The 26766-nt window shown below is 36.4% G+C and overlaps 2 protein-coding genes and 1 non-coding gene across 3 annotated transcripts; 2 read left to right on the forward strand and 1 right to left on the reverse strand.

Moving 5' to 3' along the window:
- Positions 1–1002: 1002 nt before the first annotated feature.
- Positions 1003–1075, reverse strand: Trnar-ucu. The gene has a single exon. It is a non-coding gene; the product is annotated as a tRNA-Arg (tRNA).
- A 301-nt stretch (positions 1076–1376) lies between these two features.
- Positions 1377–2940, forward strand: LOC124537819. Its single transcript, XM_047114742.1, has 4 exons — positions 1377–1659; positions 1925–2016; positions 2206–2318; positions 2821–2940. Exons 1-4 carry the CDS (start codon positions 1452–1454, stop codon positions 2825–2827), a joined length of 420 nt encoding a protein of 139 aa, XP_046970698.1. The 5' UTR covers positions 1377–1451; the 3' UTR covers positions 2828–2940.
- Positions 2941–5983: 3043 nt separating this feature from the next.
- Positions 5984–26722, forward strand: LOC124537747. The gene is made up of 15 exons (XM_047114638.1): positions 5984–6011; positions 6067–6251; positions 6752–6838; positions 7302–7424; positions 8401–8520; positions 12312–12779; positions 13587–13730; positions 14535–14611; positions 15672–15779; positions 17997–18052; positions 18840–18924; positions 19415–19516; positions 24936–25126; positions 25452–25523; positions 25971–26722. Exons 1-15 carry the CDS (start codon positions 5984–5986, stop codon positions 26720–26722), a joined length of 2598 nt encoding a protein of 865 aa, XP_046970594.1.
- Positions 26723–26766: the final 44 nt, after the last annotated feature.

The following is a 26766-nucleotide window of genomic DNA, read 5'->3' on the forward strand; positions in this document are numbered from 1 at the left end:
GTCTTACCAGCTTTAAATAGCTTTAAGTCTGTTACTAAGCGTAAAATCCTAGTATATCAAAATTGATTACTGCGTATTTTACAGCAACTTTAATTTTAAAATAGATTAGTCTATCTTTGACATTTTAAAGAACTTTGTCTATGAAACTAAAAAAATATTAAATAAACTATTCCATTCTTCATAAATGAATGAATCAATAAAATACAACTACTTATATGTCTTAGTTTGAAAATCGAATTGCTGCCAACTTTTATAGCCCATATAGATACATCTATTTTTGTGATCGTTCAAACGATGTAGAAGTCTATTAATTTAAAACAATAAATATATCGATCAATGATTATATATATAAATCAATATTAATTTTTATTTACTTTGTATATACGTATATATGATATGCACTTGGCAACGAAACACACTCGTCTTGAATATTTACGTGGAACATTAATACCATGCTTTATAGTTATTAATAGTCTTATATGTGTACTTATAAATTTTTGAAATCGAATATTTACAGAACGTCATATTTGTTATATATACGATTTTGTTTAGTTTAGTAAGTATATATTAAAAATAGTCAATACTAATGCCACTTTTACAATTAACAACACAATCTTGCAGTGAAAATAGAATGATATTTTTGTTGAACCTTACAGTTAGTTTTATTTAATCAACTCAATAAATTACGCCTCAAGAACGACGATCCTTACAGTTTACAAACTTGCGAAGTCGAAAACTCGAAAATATTTTGAATACTTTCAAATCTTACATACAATTGAAAGAATTGTCAAATAAACATTAATAATAAATAATTACTATACAAATCCTAACTACGTATAATAGTGATAAGATTGTAAGCAACATTTCCCCATTTGAATCACAAAATTATAAAGATTTACGATATATTGTTGTATAATATAGTAATAATGATAGTCCTCGAACTGTAAATCAAAAATAATTCTAAGAAAATATATATTCAGGAAAATAAAAAGAACTTTCGTCCATCCCTGGTGGGGATCGAACCCACGACCTTTGGATTAGAAGTCCAACGCGCTATCCTCTGCGCCACAGGGACTGTTGAGAGATGTTACGAAATTAATGTAGATTATATAAATAGCCGTAAAGAAAATATGATTAGCATAGATACTATATATAGATTTATTAAAATGCCCTTCAAGAACATATTTATTTAAAACTAGGATATTCAATATAAAAATTAAAATATCTTTATACTTTAAAAATATTTTAACTAGTTTTAAATTCACTTTATGCTGTGTTTTATTTTTGAATCATTTATTTATACTAATAAATTAATACTGCGGTCGCTTTAGTAACCGGATATGTCAACAAGTAAATGTCAAATATATTTTGTTTGGGAAGTTTGAAATTAAAAGTGTAGATTTTTAAATTGAAAAAATATCTGTCTTATTAACATTTTCATAATTCCGTTAATGAACTCATGTATTTCGATTAAAATGGAGCATACACTAATAGGTGAAACAAACATCCCGGTTGAAATTACCGAATTAAGAGAAACTGAATCTGCTAACGAGTTTCAAAAGTTTATTCACGATCTATTTGAAAACAACGGTGTTTTGAATGATTTGAGAGCTTACTTGCGAGGGCATATTGTAAATGTTTTACAAAGAGCTGAAAAAGGTACATATTTGATTTATTATGTTATTGTAAATGACAACTGATTATTGCATGATTTTTTATTTCGTCTCGATATAATTTAAATTAATTAGTTTTAACAAATATTTTTAATAGAAAAAATACTCTTGTTGCAATGATCTTTGTTTGATAATTTTGTTTTATTTATATTATCTAAGGATCATTTATATAATCTAATAGACAAAACAGATAGAATATATGTACCTCTCTGCACAAATTAAAGATAAATATTATTCATTAAAAAAAACAGGTGAATCATTATGCCAGAGGAACTTTACCCAGCGCTTAGAACTTGCATTTCAAGCGATCAATATACTCATTGTTGAATATTTACTTCGATTGGTAAGTTAATTTCAGGTTATCTGTACTGGTTTTTTTTTAATTCATTACTTTTTTTTATGTTGATACCAGAGATTTGCCCTGTTAGACAACATGTTCAAAATATAAACTGTTACTTTTTTATTATGATTAATAAATATAATTAAATCTTAATTTCTTTGATTATGTAAGATTATTTTATTTTGTTTCTAGGAATTTAAGTACACTCTTTCAGTATTTACATCAGAAATACCATTATCAAATATGGTTTTTAAATTTGCTAATGCTGTTCTGAAGTCAACGGATTCTGCTTTATCAGGACTGAGGTTCGGAGAAAATGATATTTGGAGTATCCTAAATTACTTAGGTTAATATCCTGCTTATAAATTCAGTTACATGTCTCATAAATTTTATGTTAAACTGTAATGCATATTTACTAAGATTGCATGCTACGTATTTAGGCTTTTTAAGGAGGTTACAATGGAAAAAACTTCTATCTTTTTTTAATAATTGTATACTTATCTGTTCAGTATAATAATTAGTAAACCTTTAAATTTATAAGTGAGAGTGTTTATTTGTTTTTATTTTTACTCAACAATTATCAAAATATTTAGCAATCACATTGTCAGGAGTCCAGAAAAGTATACTGTCTGTAAACAATTATCATACTTACCCAGTATGTAGTAAAGAAAACTCATAATAATTTGTAAATTGAATTAATATGACACATTGTTAGTTAGGGTTCAACAAAATATTATTTTAATTTTTAATTAAATCTTGATTCATGGCTCGTAAAAGGATATTTTATTGATATAAATATTATTTCAGGTATTAAATGTGACTCGGAGCATGCATCTAAGATTGTTGAAATTTACAAGAACCAACCAGACTCTGCACTTTTGTGGTGTATACTCAAATGTATACCAATGTACTTAAAACCTATTCGTCCAAAAGGTTGAGTATATAATATTATTGTATAATACTAGAAGTTTTATTCTTCGAATATCACTGGCCATATTTTTGTGTTCAATTCTGAATTCAAATTTGTAGGAACACAATCAATACACAATGTATGTAGTTTTTTATTTTTTTTACTTAATTTATATTCTATTAGCGTGCAAGGTATATGTTATAAGTCCATACTTAAACCAATATTTTGAAATTTTAATAACCACACAGCACATGTTATAAATTTATGTCTTTGCTAATATATACTAACTTAAATCTGAGTATATAAATTCTAACTTGTATGTAAGCTTTTTAGTGCTTTCCTTTCTATCGATTTCGTGAAAAGGGACGGAAGTGTGTAACAGGAAGCTAACAAAGCGCGCGGTATTTGAATTGACCAATGAGCGCGCTGCTCAGTGGTCATTAGTCAAATGTTGTCTGTCAGATTATTATCCAATAACATATAATGTTAATGTTGCTTGTTTATGGGTGATATCCGATGCTATACGTCATATCCAACTACTGTAATGCTCGCTCGTTGTTTTTTTTTTTTCAATATTATAGGATTGGAGACACAAATGTTCCACTCGAATAATTGGTGTGTGCCGTGTGGTCATGAACTTCAAACTGATTGCGCTCGCATTTAATAGCAGAATTATTAATAAATCGATGAGTAGATATGTAGTGAAATTAGGTTGTATTGTACGACCCAACTTGATGTAGCATCGGCAAAATTCGTAAAACCGATCACATCCGAATTAAGTACTCTATCCCATATTATCAATATTTCACTCATTCAGAACGAGATCGTCACAATTGCAAAAATCTCTAAAATGACTTTTTCGTTCAAAAAGATCTCATTTCGTACATACTACATATGTATATCTACACTAATATTATAAAGAGGAAAACTTTGTTTGGTTGTAATGAATAGGCTCAAAAACTACTGGACCGATTTTAAAAATTCTTTCACCATTCGAAAGCTAAATTAATCCCGCATAACATAGGCTAAATTTTATTTAAAAAAAAATAGGGTTCCGTAAGATATTTTGGGTTTTTCGGACAAAAAAGGAAAAAATCTACCAAAAAAGTTGATTTTTTGCGTATGATGCCTAAACTATAAAAGATAGAACTATAAAATGTTCTAACTCCGGTCCTTAGAGGGCATAATCGCCTCCGACCCTAAGAACCTCATCAGAATCGTGGCTGATGTTGGTCTGGCTGAGGTGTTGTGATCACGAATTTGAGGTTTATCACAATAGATCCAAGCGCCGGTTGCAGTAATTCTTCAAATGTGACCGTGCCTCAGCAGTAGGGATATTAGAAGACTGATTATGAACCGTTATCTACGCGGGCGAAGCCGCGGGCGACCGCTAGTACATTATATAGATGTCAATCAAAAACTATTGAAACAATAATTCTGACAATATTACACTAGAAAGTATGTACGGAATGAGATCGTTTGGAATGAAAAAGTCATTTTAGAGATTTTTGCAATTGTGACGATGTCGTTCTGGATGAGCGATTTATTTATTATGTGAGTATGATCTTTAGACAAACGTAATAACTTGTCATTTCATATGACCGAATATATTCGTCAATTTGACACATCGATTTCACGAGAATCTATAGCGACGAATATCGTCGAATGGCGCGATAGGGAGGTACTTCTATTGGTTGTTTAAATCGGCAGTAATCGGTTTTATTCAATTTGCCGATGCTACATCTAAGTTGTGTCGTATTATACTTATAAGGACAGCCTCTGTAATGAATTCCCAAAGTTGACGTCGCTTCAGGGCCGGATTTAGGGAAGGGCAACCGGGGCAACTGCCCTCGGGCCTCCACATGAGTGGGGGCCACAATAGTTTTCAGCAAGTTAACAAATACCGAGGTATAGTCAAATTATAATAAGATTACTACTTCCTTACCGATACAAGTAAATAAATCATAGCTTACTGATAAAAAATAAATAAAATAATAAAAATTATTTATTTTCTTTAACAAGTTTGTACTTAAATATAAAGTTGTTGGAGTCTCCTTTTAAGCATATAAAAAGCCTGTGCCAGGAAACTCCGCTCTTCCATATCACGAATTAGGTACAAGTATACAAGATATTTAAGGTACAACAATAATAAAGAAACAATATAAAAAAGTAATAATAAGAGAAGTAATTACCAAAAAGAATGCAAATGTGGGATTAAAATGTATGTGTATGCATGCGTGCACGTGCGCATTTGTGTGTGTGTGTGCGTGTGTGTGTGTGCGCGTCTGTGTATGTGTGTGTGTGTGTGTATGTTGGTGTGAGTAGGATATGAATGCTAGTTCCTATTTTCTAAAAAAAATTCTGTTTCTTGAAGACTTAAAGATTTTATCCATTTTATTATTTTAATTTTACACTCTTTACAAGTTTTTGATTATATATCAACGTATTTATTTATTTTATTATATAAATAAGCAGATCTATTATCATACTGAATACTAGCGAAAACTGTTTTAGTAGCAGGGATAGATATAACATTATATGCTATACGTTTATTGAGTAACGATATATCGTAGGTTAAAGACTTGTGTTTTTTTAGAACAGTATGTACAATATATAATTTCCGTACAGTTAACAACTTTCTTCATAGAGTCTTTCAGTACTAAAACGTTGTTTTTTAAAGAACATTACCTTAATCAATGCTCTTTGAGCTCGTTCAATTTCCATGAAACGTGTTTTACGTGCACCTCCCCAAATAGGTAAGCAGTACGTTATTATGGATTGCACCAAAGCTATATAAATTTGATTTAAAAGATTTTTTGAGGAGTCATTTACAGTATTATTGGTAGCAATATGTCTCAGTGATTTGAACATCCACGTGAACTTCCTAATGCGTGCCGCAATGAAATAAAAAACCTCATTAATCAATAATATAATTATTAGGGTATCCACGCTCCTGTTGGTCTAGGGCCTCCATTGCTTTGTAGCCCCCGGGCCTCGAGACCTTTAAATCCGACTCTGCGTCGCTTTGTCGTTGAACGACGAATATTTCTTACATCGCTAATGTCTATGGTCGATCCGGACCTCTTAAGTAACGTGGAATTGTTATATTATTGTATTATTAAATACTTAATTTTTATTTCCAGTTCATTCATCAGAGGAGAGTCGGACGTGTAGTGCTAGAAGTGAAGAGTCGCTCGTAAATGTAGCGAAGAATGCGTACGCTGATGACACGAATAAATGCGAACACTTCGCATTTTGTAAATCGTGTCAGAGCAGAGTGGCGAGATTGCGCGAGAAATATAAAAGGAAGAGAATTAAAGTCGACGAGGTGCGCTACATATATAACAACAACAGCCTGTAAATTCCCACTGCTGGACTAAAGGCCTCCTCTCCCTTTGAGGAGAGGGTTTGGAACATATTCCACCACGCTGTTCCAATGGGGGTTGGAATTTCTATGAAATTTGTCACATGCAGATTTCCTCACGATGTTTACCTTCACCGCTGAGCACGAGATGAATTATAAAGAGAAATTAAGCACATGAATCAGCAGTGCTTGCCTGGGTTTGAACCCGCAATCATCGGTTAAGATGCACACGTTCTAACCACTGGGCCGGGTTCAAAACCAGGCAAGCACCGCTGAATATTCATGTGCTTAATTTGTGTTTATAATTCATCTCGTTCTTTTGCTCCAAATGAGTAGAAGTATTTTTGTGTAGTCATATTAAAAAAAAACTACTTATCCAGTATTTGTATAAATCGTTTATTCTTATCAATAGAGTAACCTTACATTAATTTCTGACTATAGTATAGAAAATATTATATTTTCAGAATTCAAAAAGTATGGATGCGAATAATACGAATGTTTCGTCATTTATGCAAAATATCGGTATTCTCGAGAAGTCTATGATAGATGAGGTGCATGTCTCATCCATGAAATTACTTACAAGTTTCTTAATTAACATTTCTTAAATACAATATAAGTTTTTTTTTTTATGTTATAGGTTGACGGACGAGCATATGGGCCACCTGATGGTAAGTGGTCACCATTACCCATAGACAATGACGCTGTATGAAATATTAAGTATTCCTTAAATCGTCAATGTGCCACCAACCTTGGGAACTAAGATGTTATGTCCCTTGTGCCTGTAGTTACACTGGCTCACTCACCCTTCAGACCGGAACACAACAATACCGAGTACTGTTGTTTGGCGGTAGAATAACTGATGAGTGGGTGGTACCTACCCAGACGGGCTTGCACAAAGCCCTACCACCAAGTATAATATAGCTAATTTTCAAGATCTGTATATTCTTTTTATTAATCTTCATATTGTATTGAATAATAAATGTCTTATTAAAATATATATTTTTTATATTGCAGATGTTCCAGCAGTTAAAAACCGTTTACGACGCGGAAATGGATATGATCAGAGATGAAAAAGAGAAGAAAATGAAACGTTCGATAGCCAATCACGCGCTGCAGTTGCAGAAGTACCGAGAAGAGGTGAGATTAACATTCAATAAACTAATTAACTTTATTCAATGAATCCGGCTCGAAGGACCAAATATGTTTGTAATTGTATTTCTTAATCTTCCATTATTTAATTTTAAAATTGTCAAATTATGTATAATGGAATTTAAAGTACACGTATTAATACAATGGATCTGAAAAAACATATTTAAAAATAGCTCTATAGCTATCTTGTATATGTCTTGTATAATATCTATAGATAAGAAATATTTTAGAAAAGAAAGACTAGAGAGCTACGAATGCATTGTACGCCACTCCAAGGTCCTAGGTTCGATTCCCGGCCGAATCGATTTAGAAAAAGTTCATTAGTTTTCTATGTTGTCTTGGGTCTGGGTATTTGTGGTTGCGTCGTTACTTCTGATTTTCCGTAACACAAGTGCTTTAGCTACTTACATTGGGATCAGAGTATTATATTTTGTCCAATTAAAAAAAAAAGTAGTATAGTACGACACAACTTAGATGTTGCATCGGCAAAATTCGTAAAACCGATCACATCCGAATTAAGTACGCTATCCTAAATTATCAATATTTATTTCTCACGTGAATATGATCTTTGCACAAACGTAATAACTTGTAATATCATATGACCTAATATATTCGTCAATTTGACGCGTCTATTTACATGCACTTGCTTTTTCTGACGCGTGAATCTATTGCGACGAATAGCGTCGAATGGCGCGATAGGGAGCTATTTCTATTGGTTGTGTAAATCGGCAGTAATCGGTTTTATTTTCATTCCATTGCATTTTCCGATGCTACATCTAATTTGTGTCTTACTATACGTGGTAGTTATTTCATGGGCTTAAAGTGTGTATCAGCGTATTCACTGTTACAACATCATTTTTATATAAACCGTCATAACATTTTAACTGTGATAAGCCAACATTCCGCCTTTCTTCGGCCATTATCAAGACGGTAGTATTGGCTGCAGTAGTGCGTGTGTCCTTAGCTGGAGCAGTCGTTCAGCGCGCGGCGCGCGGAGCTGGCGCACAGCGCGCGGCGCCGACAGCGCTTCCTGTGCGAGCTGGCGCACAGGCTCGCGCACGCGCAGAAGCACCTCGCACAGGAGGTACGACTTTTTTTTTTTTATGGCATAGGTGGCAAACGAGCAGGAGGCTCACCTGATGGAAAGTGACTACCACCGCCCATGGACATCTGCAGCACCAGGGGGCTTGCAGGTGCGTTGCCGGCCTTTCAAAAAGGTGTACGCTCTTTTCTTGAAGGTTCCCATGTCGTATCGGTTCGGAAAAACCGCCGGCGAAAGCTGGTTCCACAAAGTGGTTGTGCGAGGCAGAAAATGTCTGAGAAATCGCGCTGTTGTGGATTTTCGGACATCAAGGTGGTGCGGGTGAAACTTAGAATTTTGGCGAGATGTCCGAAGGTGAAATTCAGCAGCCGGGATTAATCCGAACAATTCCTCGGAACATTATCCGTGAAAAATTCGGTAGAAGATGCAGAGTGATCCGACATCTCTACGCAAAGCCAAAGGATCAAGGAGATCGGAAAGGGCTTTATCGTAGATAACTCGAGCCGCTCTACGTTGGATGCGGTCAAATGGAAGGAGCTGGTACTGGGGAGCACCCGCCCAGAGGTGAGAGCAGTACTCCATGTGAGACCGAATTTGCGCCTTGTAAAGTTTAAGGCGATGGGCCGACGTGAAATACTGTCTCGCCTTACTGAGCACGCCCAGGTTTTTTGAAGCCAATTTGGCTTTGCCTTCCAATTGACCGCGGAACTGAACGAGGCTCGAAATATCAACGCCAAGTATTCCGATACTACCTGTAGAGGCTATCGGAATGTTCTCAAATCGTGGAGATACGACAAATGGTGTTTTTTTAGCGGTTAACGCGCAAACTTGCGTCTTTTTGGGGTTGAAATGGACTAGATTTAGCCGGCCCCAATTCGAGACTTCGTTTAATGAAGACTCGATTTCAGACACAAGTTTGTTCCGGTTCTCTTCGACGTTTTCCCAAGAAATATTAGCGCGGCCGGTGTATAAGGTGTCAACGGTACTGTCGTCTGCATAGCAATGAATGTTCCCGATTTGCAACAAATCATTGATATGTCGAAGAAACAGAGTGGGTGATAGAACGCAGCCTTGTGGAACACCAGCATTGGCGAATTTTAAGTCAGAGCATGCACCGTCGACAACGACCTTGATGCTCCGATCTGCCAAAAAGCTGGTAATCCAATTGCATAATTTCCCGGGAAGCCCATAGGAAGGAAGCTTCGAAAGAAGCGCTTTGTGCCATACACGATCGAAGGCCTTCGCTATGTCCAAGCTGGCTGCTAATGCCTCCCCCTTGCTCTTAACTGCTTCAGCCCACCTGTGAGTAAGGTAAACTAGAAGAGCGACCCCGACGGAAACCGTACTGGCGGTCACTAATCAGCTGATTCTCCTCTAGGTACCGCAGGAGCTGGCAGTTAATAAGGGACTCCATTATCTTGGAGAGCAAGGAGGTGATGGCTATAGGCCTATAATTGGACGGGTCTGAGCGGTTGCCTTTTTTAGGGATCGGATGCACCAAAGCTGTCTTCCAGGAATTCGGGACGACGCCTAATGTGTAGGATTGCCGGAAAAGACGCGTTAAGACCGGTGCCAACTCGGGAGCACATGTCCGTAGCACGATGGAGGGATACCATCGCGTCCGCTCGACTTATGAATGTCCAAGGAAAGAAGTGCTTTACGAACTGCACTTTGCCGGAATTTAACCTCCGGCATCGTGGTATCACACCGCGGAATTGTCGGTGGAGACTTTCCTTGGTCATCCAGAGTCGAGTTCGACGCGAAGAGAGAGCCTAGGAGATCAGCTTTCTCTTTCGCGGTATGGGCCAATGACTCACCGTCTCTGTGCAGAGATGGAAAAGATGGCTGACAGAAATTCCCTAAGACAGCCTTAGCGAGAGACCAGAACGCTCGTGTTCCTGAAGGGAGACGCACCAGTCTCTCGCCAATTCTGCCAATGTACTCCGTCTTCGCCCTGGCAATCACGTTTTTGAGGGACCTAGAGGCAGAGTTGTATTCCTTTTTAAATGCGCTGGTATTTACATCACGAGACGCAGATGCATTAGCCCAGGTTTGATAGCGTTCCCACTTTCGGCGTGATGCCGTTTTGCAGAAGCGACCAAACCAAGGCTGGGACTTGCCACCGATGGGTACTGCAGAGTAAGGAATGAATAGTTCCATACCCTGAAGCACCACATCGGAAACAGAGTCAGCAGCAGCGTTCGGATCATCCGGCGAGAAACAAATCTGCCCCCATGGGTAAGATGCAAAAAAAGACCGCATCCCATCCCAATCTGCTGACTTGTAGTGCCATACTCGGCGGCATCCAACAAAGCGAGGCCGTGAGTACCGCACAACCGGCACTGTACTCCGGACGAGACAGTGGTCAGACGAGCCCAGAGGGGGATCGACGATAACCTGATAGCCATCCGGATGCGAAGTCAGCAGAAGGTCCAGCAGTGAAGGTGTATGATCCTCCATATCCGGTATTCGCGATGGCGAGTTGACCAGTTGTGTCAGATCATATGCTAGAGCGAAGTCCAGAACAGATCTACCCGCATGATCGGTGGTCCGTGAGCCGAGCCATTCTGCGTGGTGAGCATTAAAGTCACCCAGAATAATGATCTCTGCGGATGGAATCTGCTGCAGCACGGAATCTGTAGCCATTTGGACGTGCTCAACCAGTCGGTCGGTTTCGGCATTACCGCTATGGGACCTATAAAGGCACGCATAGATTCGCGGATGGTCATCGCAGTCTACACGCAGCCAGATAATCGATAGGTCCCGTCCTTCAAGGCTGCCGAGGCGTCGAGAACAGATATCATCTCTGACGTAAACGCATACCCCAGCTCGTGGTATAAAGGAATGTTCCAATTTGTACCCAGGGTACGAAAGAAAAGTCGTATCGGCAGGAGAAGATATCTGGGTCTCGGTTAGAAAGAGCAAGGCCGGCTTCGCCGTTTCCAGATGGTAGTGAACGGCGTTGAGGTTGGAGTTGAGTCCCCTTATGTTGCAGAAGTCCACAGCGAGGGTGGTAGGGGTTGCCTTATGATGCCTGCTCCGCTTGCCCCGAACAGTGGCGAGCGCAAAATTGCCCCCCCCAGAATTCGGAAGGCAGCCTGGGCATCCCTGCTCAGGTGGTGTATGTCCTGAGCATGGATGCCCAGAGAGGGATTCTCCACCGCTGTCGCTGATGGTACCCTCCTGGGGTAATTTTACCAAATTCTGCACAACCATCAAGTTTTGGGGGGGAGGGGGATTGGGCCTCCGGAACTCTCACTTACCGGACGAAACGCGGTAGCATAACTACCACTTTACGCCGATTTTAAGTGAGAGAGTGGTACTTCCCCGGGCGTGCCGGCCCATTCGGCTGTAACCCGAAGGTATACAGCGTGGCACTACCACTTGCAGTTGTCGACTTAGTGTCTGTGGGATAGGATCCATGGCTACAACATTTTTTATCATCTACAAAATCTTGTATCGAATAATACGCCTTTTTCACCAATGTATTTATTTATTATTAGGATTCTGATTTTGCCCTTACATAGATATTTATTTGTATTGTAAACAACAAGTAGCTAGTCAAGTTTCGGTAGCTTCAATTAGAATTTTAGAGTTATAAAATGATGACGTGTGGTAGAATTGGATACCAATCATGTAATGATTTGTTACGCTTAAAACTATAAAATGTATAATTTTAAGTAATCAGCAAGTTACTGGAAGTAACTGTTTACTGCGCAACATAACTAGCTTATAAATGTTTTTATTTGACATAATTTCACGTTGAACACATTTTATTTAACATCATACTATGGAAAGAAGCTGTTAGTAATAAATATCCTCATGAGTTTCAGGAACAAAAGCTAAAAATTCAAATGCAAGAGGCAGAGACAGCCCTCATAAAGAAAGGCGAAGAAATGAGACAGCAGATATCAGAAGAGCTGGCTATATTACAGTCTCATTTGGAAACAGTGAAGAGAGAAAGAGAAGATATAAACAGAGAGAGAATGGAGTTGGAGAAGCTTAAGCAGATTTACAACAATTTTAATATGTTAAAAGAAAGAAGTAGCAAAGAAAACGAAGATATGATATCGAATTATAATTTATTGAGGGATGAAGTCGTCACCCTCAGGAAATACATAGAGGCAAATAAATTGTCGACTTGTTTGGTCGAGAGGGGGGTGGTGACGGATGCCAGTGATGGGGTGAAGGGTTTGATGAACAACGAGAGTGCGGGCGGGTGTAAGAGTGATGATGAAAGGCTCAAGGTCAACCAAGTGGTGAATGATTTGAAGAAGCGGAAGAATGTTAACTTTAATCAGGTGAGTGAATAAGGAAGACATTTAAAATTTGTTAGTTATATCCTAATCAGGAAATAGGCTATTTGACAATGCGAAAAATAAATAGTGTATTATTGTAATCAGTGTAGAGTTTAGATTATGAGTTTAAAATGGTTATTTACTAACGAAACTTGAAAATAATACGTAATTTATTCAAAAATCAATAAATAAAAATGTATTTTTTCAAACGTTTGTCATGTGACACTAAACGCACCTGATTGGCCGGGCTTATGATGAAGTCACTTTCTAGAAACCTTGCTTTTCTATATGTACCACAGATTAAAATGCAGCGAAGTGACGTCACCGACCCCATTGCAGCGCCATATTGTCCATGTAGCGTTTTCGCGCGTTATTTAATTATGGAAATTTTAGTATGATATTTTTCGGCAAATATGTATATAGAATTAAAAAAATCTACTTTTACTGAGTTTCTTAACCTCCACTAAATAATATAAAATGGATTTTAAAAACCAGTCAAATAGCCTATTGTCGCCCGACTCCCTTGCGTTTTAGGGGTTGGTTGTCATGTTAGGTAGTAAAGTAGCCTATGTCCTTTCTAAGAGCTCAAGTTTGCTTCATACCAAATTTCATCAAATTCGGTTCAGTGATTTGGTAATGAAAAAGCCACAGATAGACAGACTGACACAGTTACTTTCACATTTATAATATTGTAGATTCTTCTACTAATATGTCTCATTGAACAGTGAGATTGAAAATAATTATTTTTTGCGCAACCACGTTTTAGGTATAAAACGCATTTCCTCAAACATATACTTTTGTCCATCCCAGCAGCCCAATAGCGAGGATGCTTGTTCGGAAGTAACCCGCCATCACAGCGCCGTGAGCACGGACGACATCAGGTCGCAGATAGACACCGTGACCATACAGCAGCTCAAAGACGAAAACGATAGACTGAAAATATTCTCCAGACAGGTATCACGATGAGTCGAGATGGCCCAGTGGTTAGAACGCGTGCATCTTAACCGATGATTGCGGGTTCAAACCCAGGCAAGCACCGCTGATTCATGTGCTTAATTTGTCTTTATAATTCATCTCGTGCTTTGCGGTGAAGGAAAACATCGTGAGGTAACCTGCATGTGACAAATTTCATAGAAATTTTGCCACATGTGTATTCCACCAACCCGCATTGGAACAGCGTGGTGGAATATGTTCCAAACCTTCTCCTCAAAGGGCTTTTAACCCAGCAGTGGGAATTTACAGGCTGTAGTTGTTGTTGTAGTTGTAGGTATCATAATGATTTCTCCCAATGCGGTCTTACATCACAACCAAGAACAAAATTAACTTTGTTCAAGTAGGCTTTTGAATCGTCATTTAACTATATTAAGTTAAGCTACCATTGTTTCGGAGAGTAGACCGAATAGAACCGGAAAGAACTTCAGTAATGACGACCTCCGTGGTCGAGTGGTGTACGGTTTTCATGGGTACGCCACTCCGAGGTCCTGGGTTCGATTCCCGGCCGAGTCAATGTAGATTATCATTAGTTTTCTACGTTTTCTTGGGTCTGGGTGTTTGTGGTACCGTCGTTGCTTCTGATTTTCCATAACACAAGTGCTTCAGCTACTTACATTGGGATCAGAGCAATGTATGTGATGTTGTCTCATATTTATTGAATTACTCTTTTTCAACATTTACCTGGCAATTCTCCCTATTGAGGCTTCGAAGTCGCTTTGGAGCTGCGTATGTGATGTGATGTTGTACATACAAGTGTGTCCGCAGCAATCAGAGCTGATCGAGCGTCTGTCGCGAGAGCGCCGGGCTTCGCCCCACGAGCGCGCCGGCCCGCTGCCGTTCAGGTTACTGTTGTGCTTATGTTATGGGTATTGTATGGGCGATGTTATGGTTTAAGTATTTGACGACACCTTTTTTTGATTTCGCCATTGACAAGGAGTAAGACCCAGTATTTAAACCCTTCGATTAATATTAACGTGTTCTTATACAGTCATCTTGATTCTTTTGTCAAACTTTTTGCAATACAGATTTTTGTTGGTACTTATAGTACCAGTACGTAATAATCATAATAATGGTACGTACTGTATGTATCGGTATTAAAGCGCGACTAAGTAGGTACCACCCAAGCTACTACAATAAATTATCAATCAGCATTTCTTAATATGTGTTCCGATTTGAAGGGTGAGCGAGGGTAGTTACATTAACAATCACAAAGGACATAAAATCTTAGTTGCCAATGGTTTTTACCAGATGGCGTAAGGTGTAAGGAGTGATTAATATTTCTTACAACGCCAGAGTCTATGGATGTTGGTGACCACTTATTATTAAGTAGTCTATTTGCCTATCGCATACATAAAATGAAAAATGAAATATATGTATGTGTATTACTACTCGTGCCTCGTTTGAGACACAAAAATAATACAGGACAGATGAGTATCTGTTCCTGTATTATGAACCCCTGTATAAAGTTACCCCTCCAAATTCCACTTAATGTTGAAATTTACAATATTCTCTTAGTTGTTGTTGTTTCTTTTCACTTGGTGGTAGGGCTTTGTGCAAGCCCGTCTGGGAAGGTACCACCCACTCACCAGTTATTCTACCGCCAAATAACAGTACTCAGTATTGTTGTGTTCCGGTTTGAAGGGTGAGTGAGCCAGTGTAACTACAGGCACAAGGGACATAACATCTTAGTTCCCAAGGTTGGTGGCACATTGACGATGTGAGGAATAGTAAATATTTCTTACAGCGTCATTGTCTATGGGTGATGGTGACCACTTACCATCAGGTGGCTCACACGCACGTCCGTCAACCTATACCATAAAAAAAAAGAAATAGTACTTTTGACTACACGTTAATAGTCAGTCAGGACAAAATAATGGGAACCGTTTGATTTGATGTCGACAGAGTGGATCGAGGTCCGGACGAGCTCGGCGTGCAGTCCCGAGTTCTGTTCCCGGGCGACACGATACCGTTTATAGGCGTCGTGGGCAACCGGCAACGCGATGAGAGCAGGTATAACTCGTGCAATATTTACATATTACGGTTGTTAATACAGACTTACGAGGGGCGTTCAATGTATTCTCGGTATCGAGGTGATATGACATATATGACACTCTTTAATGAATTTTTGTATTTATACCCAAATACAAAATTTCATTTAATTGCCACCATTAGTATTCAATATATCATTGCGAAAAGACAACTATGATGACTGATTCGACAATGATAAAAAATCGAGCATCGTGCAGTGATAAAATTCCTCACAAAACGAGGAAAAACTTAAAAAATTATCCAAGAAGAAATGGTGGCTGTTTACCAAGATTCTGCGCCTTCATTATCTACAATTCAGAAGTTGTCAATTGAATTCAAACGGGGTAGAGAGAGCATTGAAGACGACCCCCGCACTGGTGGGCCAATTTGTGCCGCTACTGAAGATAACGTCAAATTAGTCGAAAAACTTGTACTTGAAGATGCCCGTGTAAGAGTGAAAACATTAGCAGAAACTAAGCTCCGTGGGTACTATTCACACAATCCTTCATGAGCTCCTGAATTTGTCAAAAGTCAGTGCAAGATGGGTGCCGCGAATGCTCACCGCGCTACAGAAACGAATGCGAGTTGACTGTGGTAAGAAGTTTTTGGACCTCTGTTGGGAAAAGCCGCAAGGTATTTTCGATCGGATTGTTATTGGGGATGAAACGTGGGTTCATCACTATGACCCTGAGAGCAAACAGGAGTCTATGCAGTGGCACAAAAAAGGATCAGACCCGCCGAAGAAGTTCAAAGTCACTCCGTCCGCAGGAAAGCTCATGGTCACGGTGTTTTGGGATTCTAAGGAAATCTTGCTAATCGAGTACACAAAAAAAAAAGGTCTAAGTATTACTGCTGCAACATACACAACCTCCCTGCGTAATTGAAAGGAGGCAATTAAAGAAAAAAGACGTGGAAAATTAACCGCAGGTGTGTTGCTGCTTCACGACAACGCGCCGGTTCACAAGGAGCGCCTTGCCCAGGCTGTTGTGCGGGAGTACGGATTTGAGGAAATCAATCATCCTCCCTACAGTCCGGACCTGGCCCCTAGTGTTTATTATCTATTCCCTAATCTTAAAAAAGACCTTCGTGGAAAGCATTTTTCGGACGATGAAGAGTTGAAGGGAGCAATAAACGAACATTTTTCGGGCCATGAAGAAAAATATTTTTCAGAGGAAATTGACAAGTTACTTTCACGAACAAATAATCCTATACCGAGAATACATTGAACGCCCCTCGTATCTATAAAGTAACAAGTCCTGACAGACTGATTCATCGTCGCCCAGCCAAAAGTATTTATTTATTTATTTATTTACAACAAGCACACTTACAACATACATATTGAACATTTACAGTAAAAGTGACTATTAAAGTTAGGGGCTTGAAGTTTGGTAAATAGGATCAATTTATTGAGTAGACGTCCATTAAGAAAGGAATTTTGGAAATTCTACCTCTAAGGGGGGGTAATAGGGGTTAAACGTTTGAATGGAAGTCAGTCATTTTTAAAATTAGAAACATGAAATTTTATTTTTGGGATACGGATTAAAATTAAGTAGATATATATTTAAGCATTTATGGAAATTGTACCCCTAAGGGGGTAAAATAAGAGTTGAAAGTTTGTATGAAAATCCGTCATTTACTAAGTTAGAAACATGAAACTTTATTTTAGGAATACTGATTAAAAATATATAAATACATATTTAAGTATATCCAGATATTCTAGCCGTAAAGGGTGAAATAGAAGTTGAAATTTCGTATATAGATTAAGTCTTGAGATTGGTCATTTTTAAGTTAAAAGTTTGTCGTGCCAATAATGTTACAGAGTTATTTAAGACCTACATAAGCAACGGCACTAGACTGATAGTTACGGCACTCCATCGGAATGTCATAGGGGCTACAGTTATCATTTGATTATGAATGGATAGATGAGAAATAGTGTAATATATCTTTTACGTTCAACAGAGAATAGTTTGCGCTTAAAGTCAATTAACAAAGCACAAGATCAAATACTACCCTATATTAATAAACATATTCCACTAAAAACCCTTTTATTTATTAATAACTTTATAACACAACAGAAATCCACTTAACTACTTATATCCACTTTAGCTTTACAAACTTTGCTGATATACAAAACACAATGTTTTCGAAAAGAAATTTCGTTATTTCTTTTCTTTAACGCGTTGCACGTATTCCTCACAGGCGCGTTCTAAGCCAGTGGCGAAGCCTCAGCCGGCAGCCGGGCGCCGATATACACGGTCAGTACTACTTTGCTATCTTCCGATGTAACTGCGGTTGTCCAAATTCGACCAATAGGACAACATTATTCTTTCAGCTCTCCAACAACAATAATCCTTAATAAAGTCACAAGGGACATAACATCATAGTTTTCAAGGTTGGCAGAGGATCAGGATAGTAAGAAATGTTAACTCTAATGATTGGTATCCATTCACCACTTGATGGTCCATTAGCAAGACAGTCTACCTGTTACCAATGGGATACCAATAGCTACCAAATCAGTGCCAAATCAGTGATGGGATTACGGCCCAGGGCGCCAAATTTGGGGGACGATTGGAGATTGACGATTGGAATGGAGGTGGAATACTTCCCCTGCCAAGCTGGAACGCGTGATGGATGGTGGGGATAGCTAAGCGATCGAGGGCAATCCGAATCGCGCCAAAAAAATATGGAGCTACACAACTTTCTACGTTCACGTCGTTAGTTCTGAGTCGTGCTAAAGGAAAGATAGAATTCTTAATACATGTTCAAATTGGTTCATGGTTCAGAGAAAAATTAACTAATACACGTTTACATTGGTTTAGGGTTCAGAAAAAAATTAACACCCGATTTTGATTGCCTTAAGTGGGCCGAATAGGCGCCAAAATATTCTTGCCCAGGGTATCAGAACGCCGGCACTGTACCAAATATAACAACAGATAAAAGTAATTCAACTTCTATGTAAGAAGTAAATTTTTTTGACTTGTTTTTTTTTGCATGTTTTACATACTATACAACAGTTTACATTTAATATTTATATTTCGACAGTTCAACCCAATACAAGTGCAGTTATTACAGAAAATACAGAAGTTTTAAGTGACGGACAGACAGCAAGTTCACCGCACGCTGTTTGGTAAGTATTTGTTTAAAATAATAATCAGGCAATCTCAGTCCAATGCTGGACAGACACCTGTCTAAAAATGGAATCAATCGTTATTTTATAAAATAGATTATTCAACAATTTATCTATCATGTATGAGTATAAAATAATTCAAGCTTTATCTGTACATACATATTTTTTTTATTATCACATGTTCTATATATATTACTTACGACCCGCCCGGATTCCACACGTGTAATTTATTAGTAAAGAAATGCATATGAAATAATTATACTTTATATCCTATAGCACTATAGCTTTCTAAAGGAGAATAAATACCAGTTACAGTCAGTACCTGTTTTTACAACAAACTATTTTTACCTATTTATAGTATCAGTAAAGAACAAAGATTTGTAAGATATTTTGTAAACCTTTTTTAACGCGTTCCCTATTCATTATATATTTGATAATTCACTCGGATTTGTCATCATTTCATTATCTATTTATCTATCTATTATTTCAGTGGGGAATCTCCAAATTCCAAGCTACCGAGTGCCATCCACGGTAAAATACACGAAAAGAGCCCGAAGTCAGTTAAAAGGGAAGCGAAACAGACATTACGAGAGTAAGTAATACCTTTTTGCTTAATTAATTAATATTTGTAAGTTTTTATTTTATCTCTCGTTCCTCCGAGACTACTTGGTCCTTAAACCCAGGCAAGCAGTAACGTTCTTAATTTGTATTTTAAGTGCAGATGTTTAAAAAAACCTGTATAGAAACTCGTAAGGAGAAACTTCCCTTATGGGAGTGGGATATTCGCAATTAATAATATTTTTATGTTGCATATGAAAACATTTTTATATACAAAATAAAACTGAGCAAATTAAATATGAGCTTACGTTTCCCCAATGAACCAAGATGGTCCAGTGGTTAGAACGAGTGTATCTTAACCAATGATTGCGGATTCAAACTCAGGCAGGCACCGCTGAATATTCGTGCTCAGCGGTGAAGGAAAACATCGTGAGGAAACCTGCATGTGTCTAATTTGATGGAAATTCTATATATTTCAAATATGTATTTCACCAATCGCATTGGAACAGCGTGGTGGGATATGCTCCAAACCCAGCAGCCCAGCAGTGGGAAATTTACAAGCTGTTTTATTTTATTTATTTATTTTTTTATTTTATTTATTTAATATGGAACTCCAACACAGTACATATGTAATACAAAAAATACAAGTTTAGACAATAAAATATTAAATGCACCTCCAATTATAGGAGAACACAACATGCACTTATAAAGTATTGAACTCTAAAACAAAACTTAAGAAATAAAAATAAGAAAGAAAAAACAAACTAAAACTAATAATTACAAAACAATGAAATAAAATAATTTATCGAAAACTATTTAACAAATTTAAACTAAACAAAATGTAAACTAAACAAAATGAAAATAAGATCAGAAACAAATTATAGAATCAAATTTACTTTGACTAACAATTTGCATAAAAGGCATAACATTTCTTTTTGTAAGTGCTAAAAGTGTCGAAACCCATATCGATAGTTGGTATTGCGTTATATGAGCGTGTCATTCGGGCTAATGGTGAATTTTTCCCAAGATTGGTTCTATTCTTGCTCATTTTGAACAATGGACATGGGTTCCGAGGTGGTCTTCGTGGCACGTTTATATTAAGTTTTTCGAGCAAATGTTTACTGTCCACTTTATTATGAAAAAGCTTATACAAAAAGGCTAAATCCAATAAGGATCTTCGCACACGAAGAGGTTGCATTTCGAAGTACTTAAGTCTATCGCTATAGCTTTTTACGTGTATCTTCATTCTGTAACACAAGTGTCTCAATAATCGTTTTTGCACCTTTTCAATACGATCATCATATACCTTATACAACGGTGACCATACTTGACAACAATACTCAAGTTTACTTCTAACATAACAATTATAAAGTCGAATCATGGTAGATGTTCTCCTGAAGTCTTTAGATTGTCTTATAATAAAACCTAGCGATTTCAACGCAGAAGTGACAATGACATCAACGTGAGCATCGAAGCGGAGCTTACTGTCAAATATAACGCCTAAATCAAGAACCGTTTTTGACTCCTTTAGATGTTTTTCGTAGATTGTATATGAACTATTTATTGGATTTATTTTTCTTGTGAATCTAATGAAACAGCACTTCAGGGGATTTAAATACATTTTATTTTTCTGACACCAGATTACTAGATTATTTAGGTCCTCTTGAAGCTCCAAGACATCAGACTGTTGCTTAATAATCTTAGTGATTTTAAGATCGTCTGCAAACATGTATACACGTGAGTGCTTCATTACCGTTATGAGATCATTTATGAACAATATAAAAAAGAGTGGACCCAAATTTGAGCCTTGAGGGATTCCGGAGGTGGCAATGTAGGGATATGATTCATAGCCATCGATGACGACTTTCGCTGGCCTATTACAAAGATAAGATTTACACCATGTCAATAAAGGATTGGAAATTCCGTGATGTGCCAGCTTAAGAAGCAATAGATCATGGTCAACTTTGTCGAATGCCTTTGAAAAATCTGTATAGATGGAATCAATTTGCAAATTGCTGTCCACTGCATCTATAAGATCTGAAAGGTAGTTTAATAAATTTGTATTTGTGGATCGCATAGCAATGAATCCATGTTGATCAGATGATAGAAGAGGCTTGACATGATGAAAAATAAACGGGTAAATAAGGGATTCAAAAACCTTCGACATTACTGATAGGATCGATATTGGCCTGTAATTGCGTACACATTCCTTATTACCGTCCTTAAATATTGGTACTATTCTGGCCTCTTTCCACTTATCCGGGAATATTCCACTGTAAATAGAGGTATTATAGATAATTGTTAGTGGTAAAGATATAGAATCAGAACAGTTTTTCAAAAATATAGGAGGTATATTATCCGGTCCCGCAGTTTGATGCACATCAAGTCTTTTTAATTTAATTGCAACACTTTTTTGAGAAATAAATATATTTTCCATTTCGTTACAAGATGTCGATTTACTTAAGCTATAGCTTGAATACCCAAGGTTTGCCTCAAATACGCTTGAGAAGTTAAGAGCAAAAAGATCGCATATGCCTTTTTTGTCTGTTGCTTTACTTTCATTAAATGACATGATAGCTGGATAGTTGGAACTATTTTTATGTTTATTCTTTATGTGTGTCCAGAAGTACCTTGGATTATTACTTATAGCGGACTCAATTGACATAATATAGTTATTATAACAGTGATGCATAAGTTTTTCACAATCATCGCGAAGATATTGGAATTCAAGTAAATCTAGAGGATTTTTATATTTTTTATAACGAGTATGATACTTATGTTTTTGCTTAATCAGATAAATTAAATTAGAATTAAACCAAGTTGGATACTTATTATTATATTTTTTACTTTTAGGAACATGCTGCTGGATTATTTCTCTTAATATACTATAGAATTTATCTATCATAAGATTGACATCGTCATAAATGAGAAGCTCCTCTAACCAAGATATTTTGTCCAAGGCTGATATAATTTTATCGTAATCTGCTTTACGAAAATTAAACCTTATACTTGTAGGACTCGCATTCACATTTTCTTTACTCAATGGAAACGAAACAAATATCTCTAAAGGAGGGTGATGTGAGTCGACTTTACGTAGTGGTGAATCGCATTGTTTTATCTTAAGAAAATCGGAATTAAATAAAACTAAATCTAAAACTCGGTCATTCTCGTTAGTAATGCAGTTAAATTGCCGGATATCGTTCAATTCCATAAAATCCGATAGGACATTATGTATGCCACAACTAGAATTAAATTCAGGTACTAAGTTAGAACCAGATTCGCTTGAATTCCATGTAATATTATTGATATTAAAGTCACCTAGTATATTTAGAAGAATTCTGCTCAAATAATTTGTTAGCCTCATCAAAAAAATTATTAAATGTTCTTAGGTTCATCGGAGGAGGAAGATATACAGCACAGATTTTTAAAAAATCTTTACTTTTGCCTGAATTTACTTCTACCCTAATCCATAGATCCTCATAATCGCCACTATGTCCTAAAATCTTACATGACGGGAATTTTGTCGAAACCGCTATTAATACACCTCCTCCGAGCCTAGCACCAGGTCTATCAGTCCTATAAACATTATATCTATTGTCGAATATTTCGTTGTCAAATATGGTACCGTTTAACCAAGTTTCTGTAAATACAATTATATCGTAGTTAGTATTTAAAATTTTTAGGGATACATCCATAGTGTTAGACCGAAGACCCCTAACATTTTGATAATAAATATTTAAAGTACCGAATTTAATTATTTTATAAGAAATTAATAACACATAACCAACTTTTAAACAAATTTGAGATCAATTGAATAATAATAAAAACATTAGTTGTAACTATTCTAACTTATCAACAGAGTCTTGATTTTTTATATGTTTATGTTCGGATGACTCATCCTTTCGCACGTAGATGCGACCTGACCTAATCCAGACATATCTGTAATTTTTTGCTTTAGCTTTGATCCTGGTAGCAGTATGAAGAGCTTTCATAGCCGGGGATAAATGTTCCATCACATAAATAGGTTTTTTATCACCCGATATGCCAATATGGCTTGTATTTAATTTATCCAATTTATTCTTCTTGTTAAAAGATAAAGTGGCGGCCAAAAACCCATCTCGTACTATTGGGGTACTAAATTTGACTAGTACAGACCTAGGGCGGGGATTTGACTTATCTAATTTCGATACGCGTGAACAGAGATGTATGTCAGATTCATTCAGTTTATAATTTGTGATGCTTGCTATTTGTTTTATTATAGTAACAAGATTTTCAGACTTGTGCTCCGGTATGCATTGAATCTCAACATTACTGGCCCTAGAATGTTGTTCCATTTGAGTTAATCTGGCACTAAGATCTGAGACAGTACATTTTAATTCATTATTTTTCGACTCCAAGTCTTTTATACACTCCGACTTAATCTTAATATCTTGTCTAATTTCTTCATATTTTTGCTCAAAAAAATTCAATGAACTGGTTAATTGTTCAACCTGCTGTAACAAGTCCTTGTTTCTAGCTTCAAGTATTTCGAATATTTTTTTTTCAAAGTTTAAGAGAAAAGAAGATAATTCATTTCTTACTACATAACGTATTTCATTCTTAATAACATCAGATATGGGAGATTTCGTGCATTCTAATTCCTGAGAGTCCGACGGATTTATATATTCATCTCTGACGGATCTGTGTTCATGTTCAATATTTTTGGATCGATAAGTTACGTTAGAAATTTCTGCGCATGATGGGTTGATTTCAGTTTGGTTTTGAGTACCATAACGACTGCTAATTGGTGTGTTCGTATTATCAGACTTAGGTATTTTGTTACGACATGCTTGACAAGTCCAGTTATTTTTATTTTCTTGAGACATAGAATTAAATTTTTTAGGTGTCAAGTTCGCACAGAGGAGATCATAATTATCTTTGCATTTTATGCAAGTTAAAAAGTCTTTTCGCGTTATTGATGAACGACAACCTGCGCATTGCTTTGACATCTTGCATAAAATAATAAATTTTAAAACAATTTGTTGATCTGGTAAACAGCGCTGACACTTGTTGCTAAATATAAATAATTTCAATAAGCGAACGTAATCCTAGTAGATAAGGACTTCTTCGCGATGCACAGGTGCGACCCATATGAATCACACTCACAGCTCGGCTACAGGTCAATGCCCTGTGGTCACAGCGACAACCGTGTATTAGTTTATACTAACACTGCTAATAATTTGTAATTTTAATTTCTCAACACACACAAAATATTTAACTTGCACCACTTTTAACTTTAGTCACTTTTAAGTACTGGCACTTTATTATATAATTGTTCAATTTTAACATAAAAATAACTATAAATACTAATTAAATAAAATCAATTTTGAGAGAGAGATACAATACTGATATAACGCTTAAAGCGCGCGCGCGAAATGAATGTACTGTTGTTGTTGTATATGTTTGTTTTACAGTAAAACGGTGCTTTCGTCAGCGGTCAGTGATAAAAGTTCCGACGAAACAATTCGAGAAGCGAAACGTCGTTTACGAAAATTAGAAATAGAAGCGGAAGCTGTGGAGAAATCGTATCTCGATTATAGGATAAGGCAGACAGCGTTGAGTAAGGAGAACACTGACTCAATTCTTGATGATGTTAAGAAAATAGGTAAATACGCGCATTATAGTTAATGAGATGTAAGCATTTCTACAAATGATGTCGATTCTAATTAATGTTGAGATATATCGATTTAGTTCATTTAATTAAAGTCCTACGTCGCTGCCATTTTGAGATACAGTGCTTGAAATTTATACAAATAAAAAGTTATTAGTACTCGCTGTGAGTTAACCTCACTAATTCTGGAAATGACAGAACTGGTCCTAAATAAAAAAATAACCTTCAATTTCCTCTTATTGTTCGGTAGGCATTATTTTCAAACAATAAACCTAAATTTAAAACATTTTAAGCATTGATTAAGATTTTTTTTTTTCAGGTAAAAAGAAAACTAATTCATTAGAAAAACTAGATCAAAATTCTAAAATTAGTGACAATTTCGTCTACAAAGGTTCGCCAGAAGCAATGAAAAAAGATTTTGATAAATATTTAAAGGAATATCAAAAAATAAATGACATAAAGCCTCAAACACAAAACGTATATTCTGTGATTGAAAAAATTAAACCGATTCCCGAATATTATTTATATAAATATGATAATGAGAGTAATATCAATTACTTAGAAACTCCCTTGATGGAGTTTAGAAAATTGTATCAAACTCGAAAGCCTAAGATAAATAAGTTAAAAAATTATAATCACCTGAATACAGAAATGGATAAAAGTGAACAAGGAATTACTCCGAATGTCAAAAAGGTGACAAGTGATACACAGACTGATTTAAATATACAATCCGATAATGCCAAAGAAGAAGTCGATACTCATAAAGCAAATATACCTTTTGGAAATAAAATAGATGATCCAAAAAATGACAATATAAACCAAATTAAAATATTGGAAGACAACTTTGATAATAAACAAAACAAGCAAGAAGCTTATTATACAGATAATATAGAAGACTTCAAACAAAAAACTGTTAAAGATAACGAAACCAAACTACCGCTTAAAATTGATAGTCAAAAACATAAGGCAGATGAAGAAAATAAAAAACAAGACGAAGATTTAATGAATGAGCGTAAATTTAACGTAGACGTAGAAAAGGAAAATTTAGTAAAAACAATCGAGATAATTGAGCAGAAATCTATCAAAGATATAGAACACGAAGAAATAGAGAAAGAAATAAAAAATCTACTTTTGGTTGAAGTTGAAAACGTATGCGCTACGGCCAATATTGGAGCTACGGCATCTGATCAAGATTTATTAGTCGTTGTCCAAAGTTCAGTCGACAGCAACGAATTAGTTCTGCCTGATATTGATAAAGAGAAAATTTCAACCCAAATGACTATATTAGTAAGTCCTAAAAGCGATAGTAAAGAAGTCGAGAATAAAACGAATAATCTATCTCCAGAAATTGCAAAATTAACAGACAATGACGCACTAAATTCCATATATCACACTGATGTTAATCTCATGTCTAGTATCGATATGCCGTTGAATAAGATAGACTTCATCGGTGACATTGAAAGAGGCAGTCCGGATTACCCCGATGACTTTTCAGCTGACGTCGACAACTACAACAGTCAATCCGACTACGGCAAGAACTCCCCTATATCCCTTCCGAAAACATCCGAGGATGATAGCTTCTGGGACTAGTAAATTAAACACTCAAAACCATTCATAATTTATTTAGATAGTTA

This window comes from Vanessa cardui, chromosome 19 (genome assembly GCF_905220365.1).
Source record: "Vanessa cardui chromosome 19, ilVanCard2.1, whole genome shotgun sequence".
Lineage (NCBI taxonomy): Eukaryota > Metazoa > Arthropoda > Insecta > Lepidoptera > Nymphalidae > Vanessa > Vanessa cardui.

Bases quoted from the DNA above. Each gene is read 5' to 3' on its own strand.
- LOC124537819 (XM_047114742.1), top strand. From the start codon at position 1,452: ATGAACTCATGTATTTCGATTAAAATGGAGCATACACTAATAGGTGAA. The intron at 1,660-1,924 runs GTACATATTTGA...TAAAAAAAACAG, and splicing joins TTTACAAAGAGCTGAAAAAG to GTGAATCATTATGCCAGAGG. The intron at 2,017-2,205 runs GTAAGTTAATTT...TTTTGTTTCTAG, and splicing joins TTGAATATTTACTTCGATTG to GAATTTAAGTACACTCTTTC.
- LOC124537747 (XM_047114638.1), top strand. From the start codon at position 5,984: ATGTCTATGGTCGATCCGGACCTCTTAA. The intron at 8,521-12,311 runs GTACGACTTTTT...CATGAGTTTCAG, and splicing joins AGAAGCACCTCGCACAGGAG to GAACAAAAGCTAAAAATTCA. The intron at 12,780-13,586 runs GTGAGTGAATAA...TGTCCATCCCAG, and splicing joins AGAATGTTAACTTTAATCAG to CAGCCCAATAGCGAGGATGC.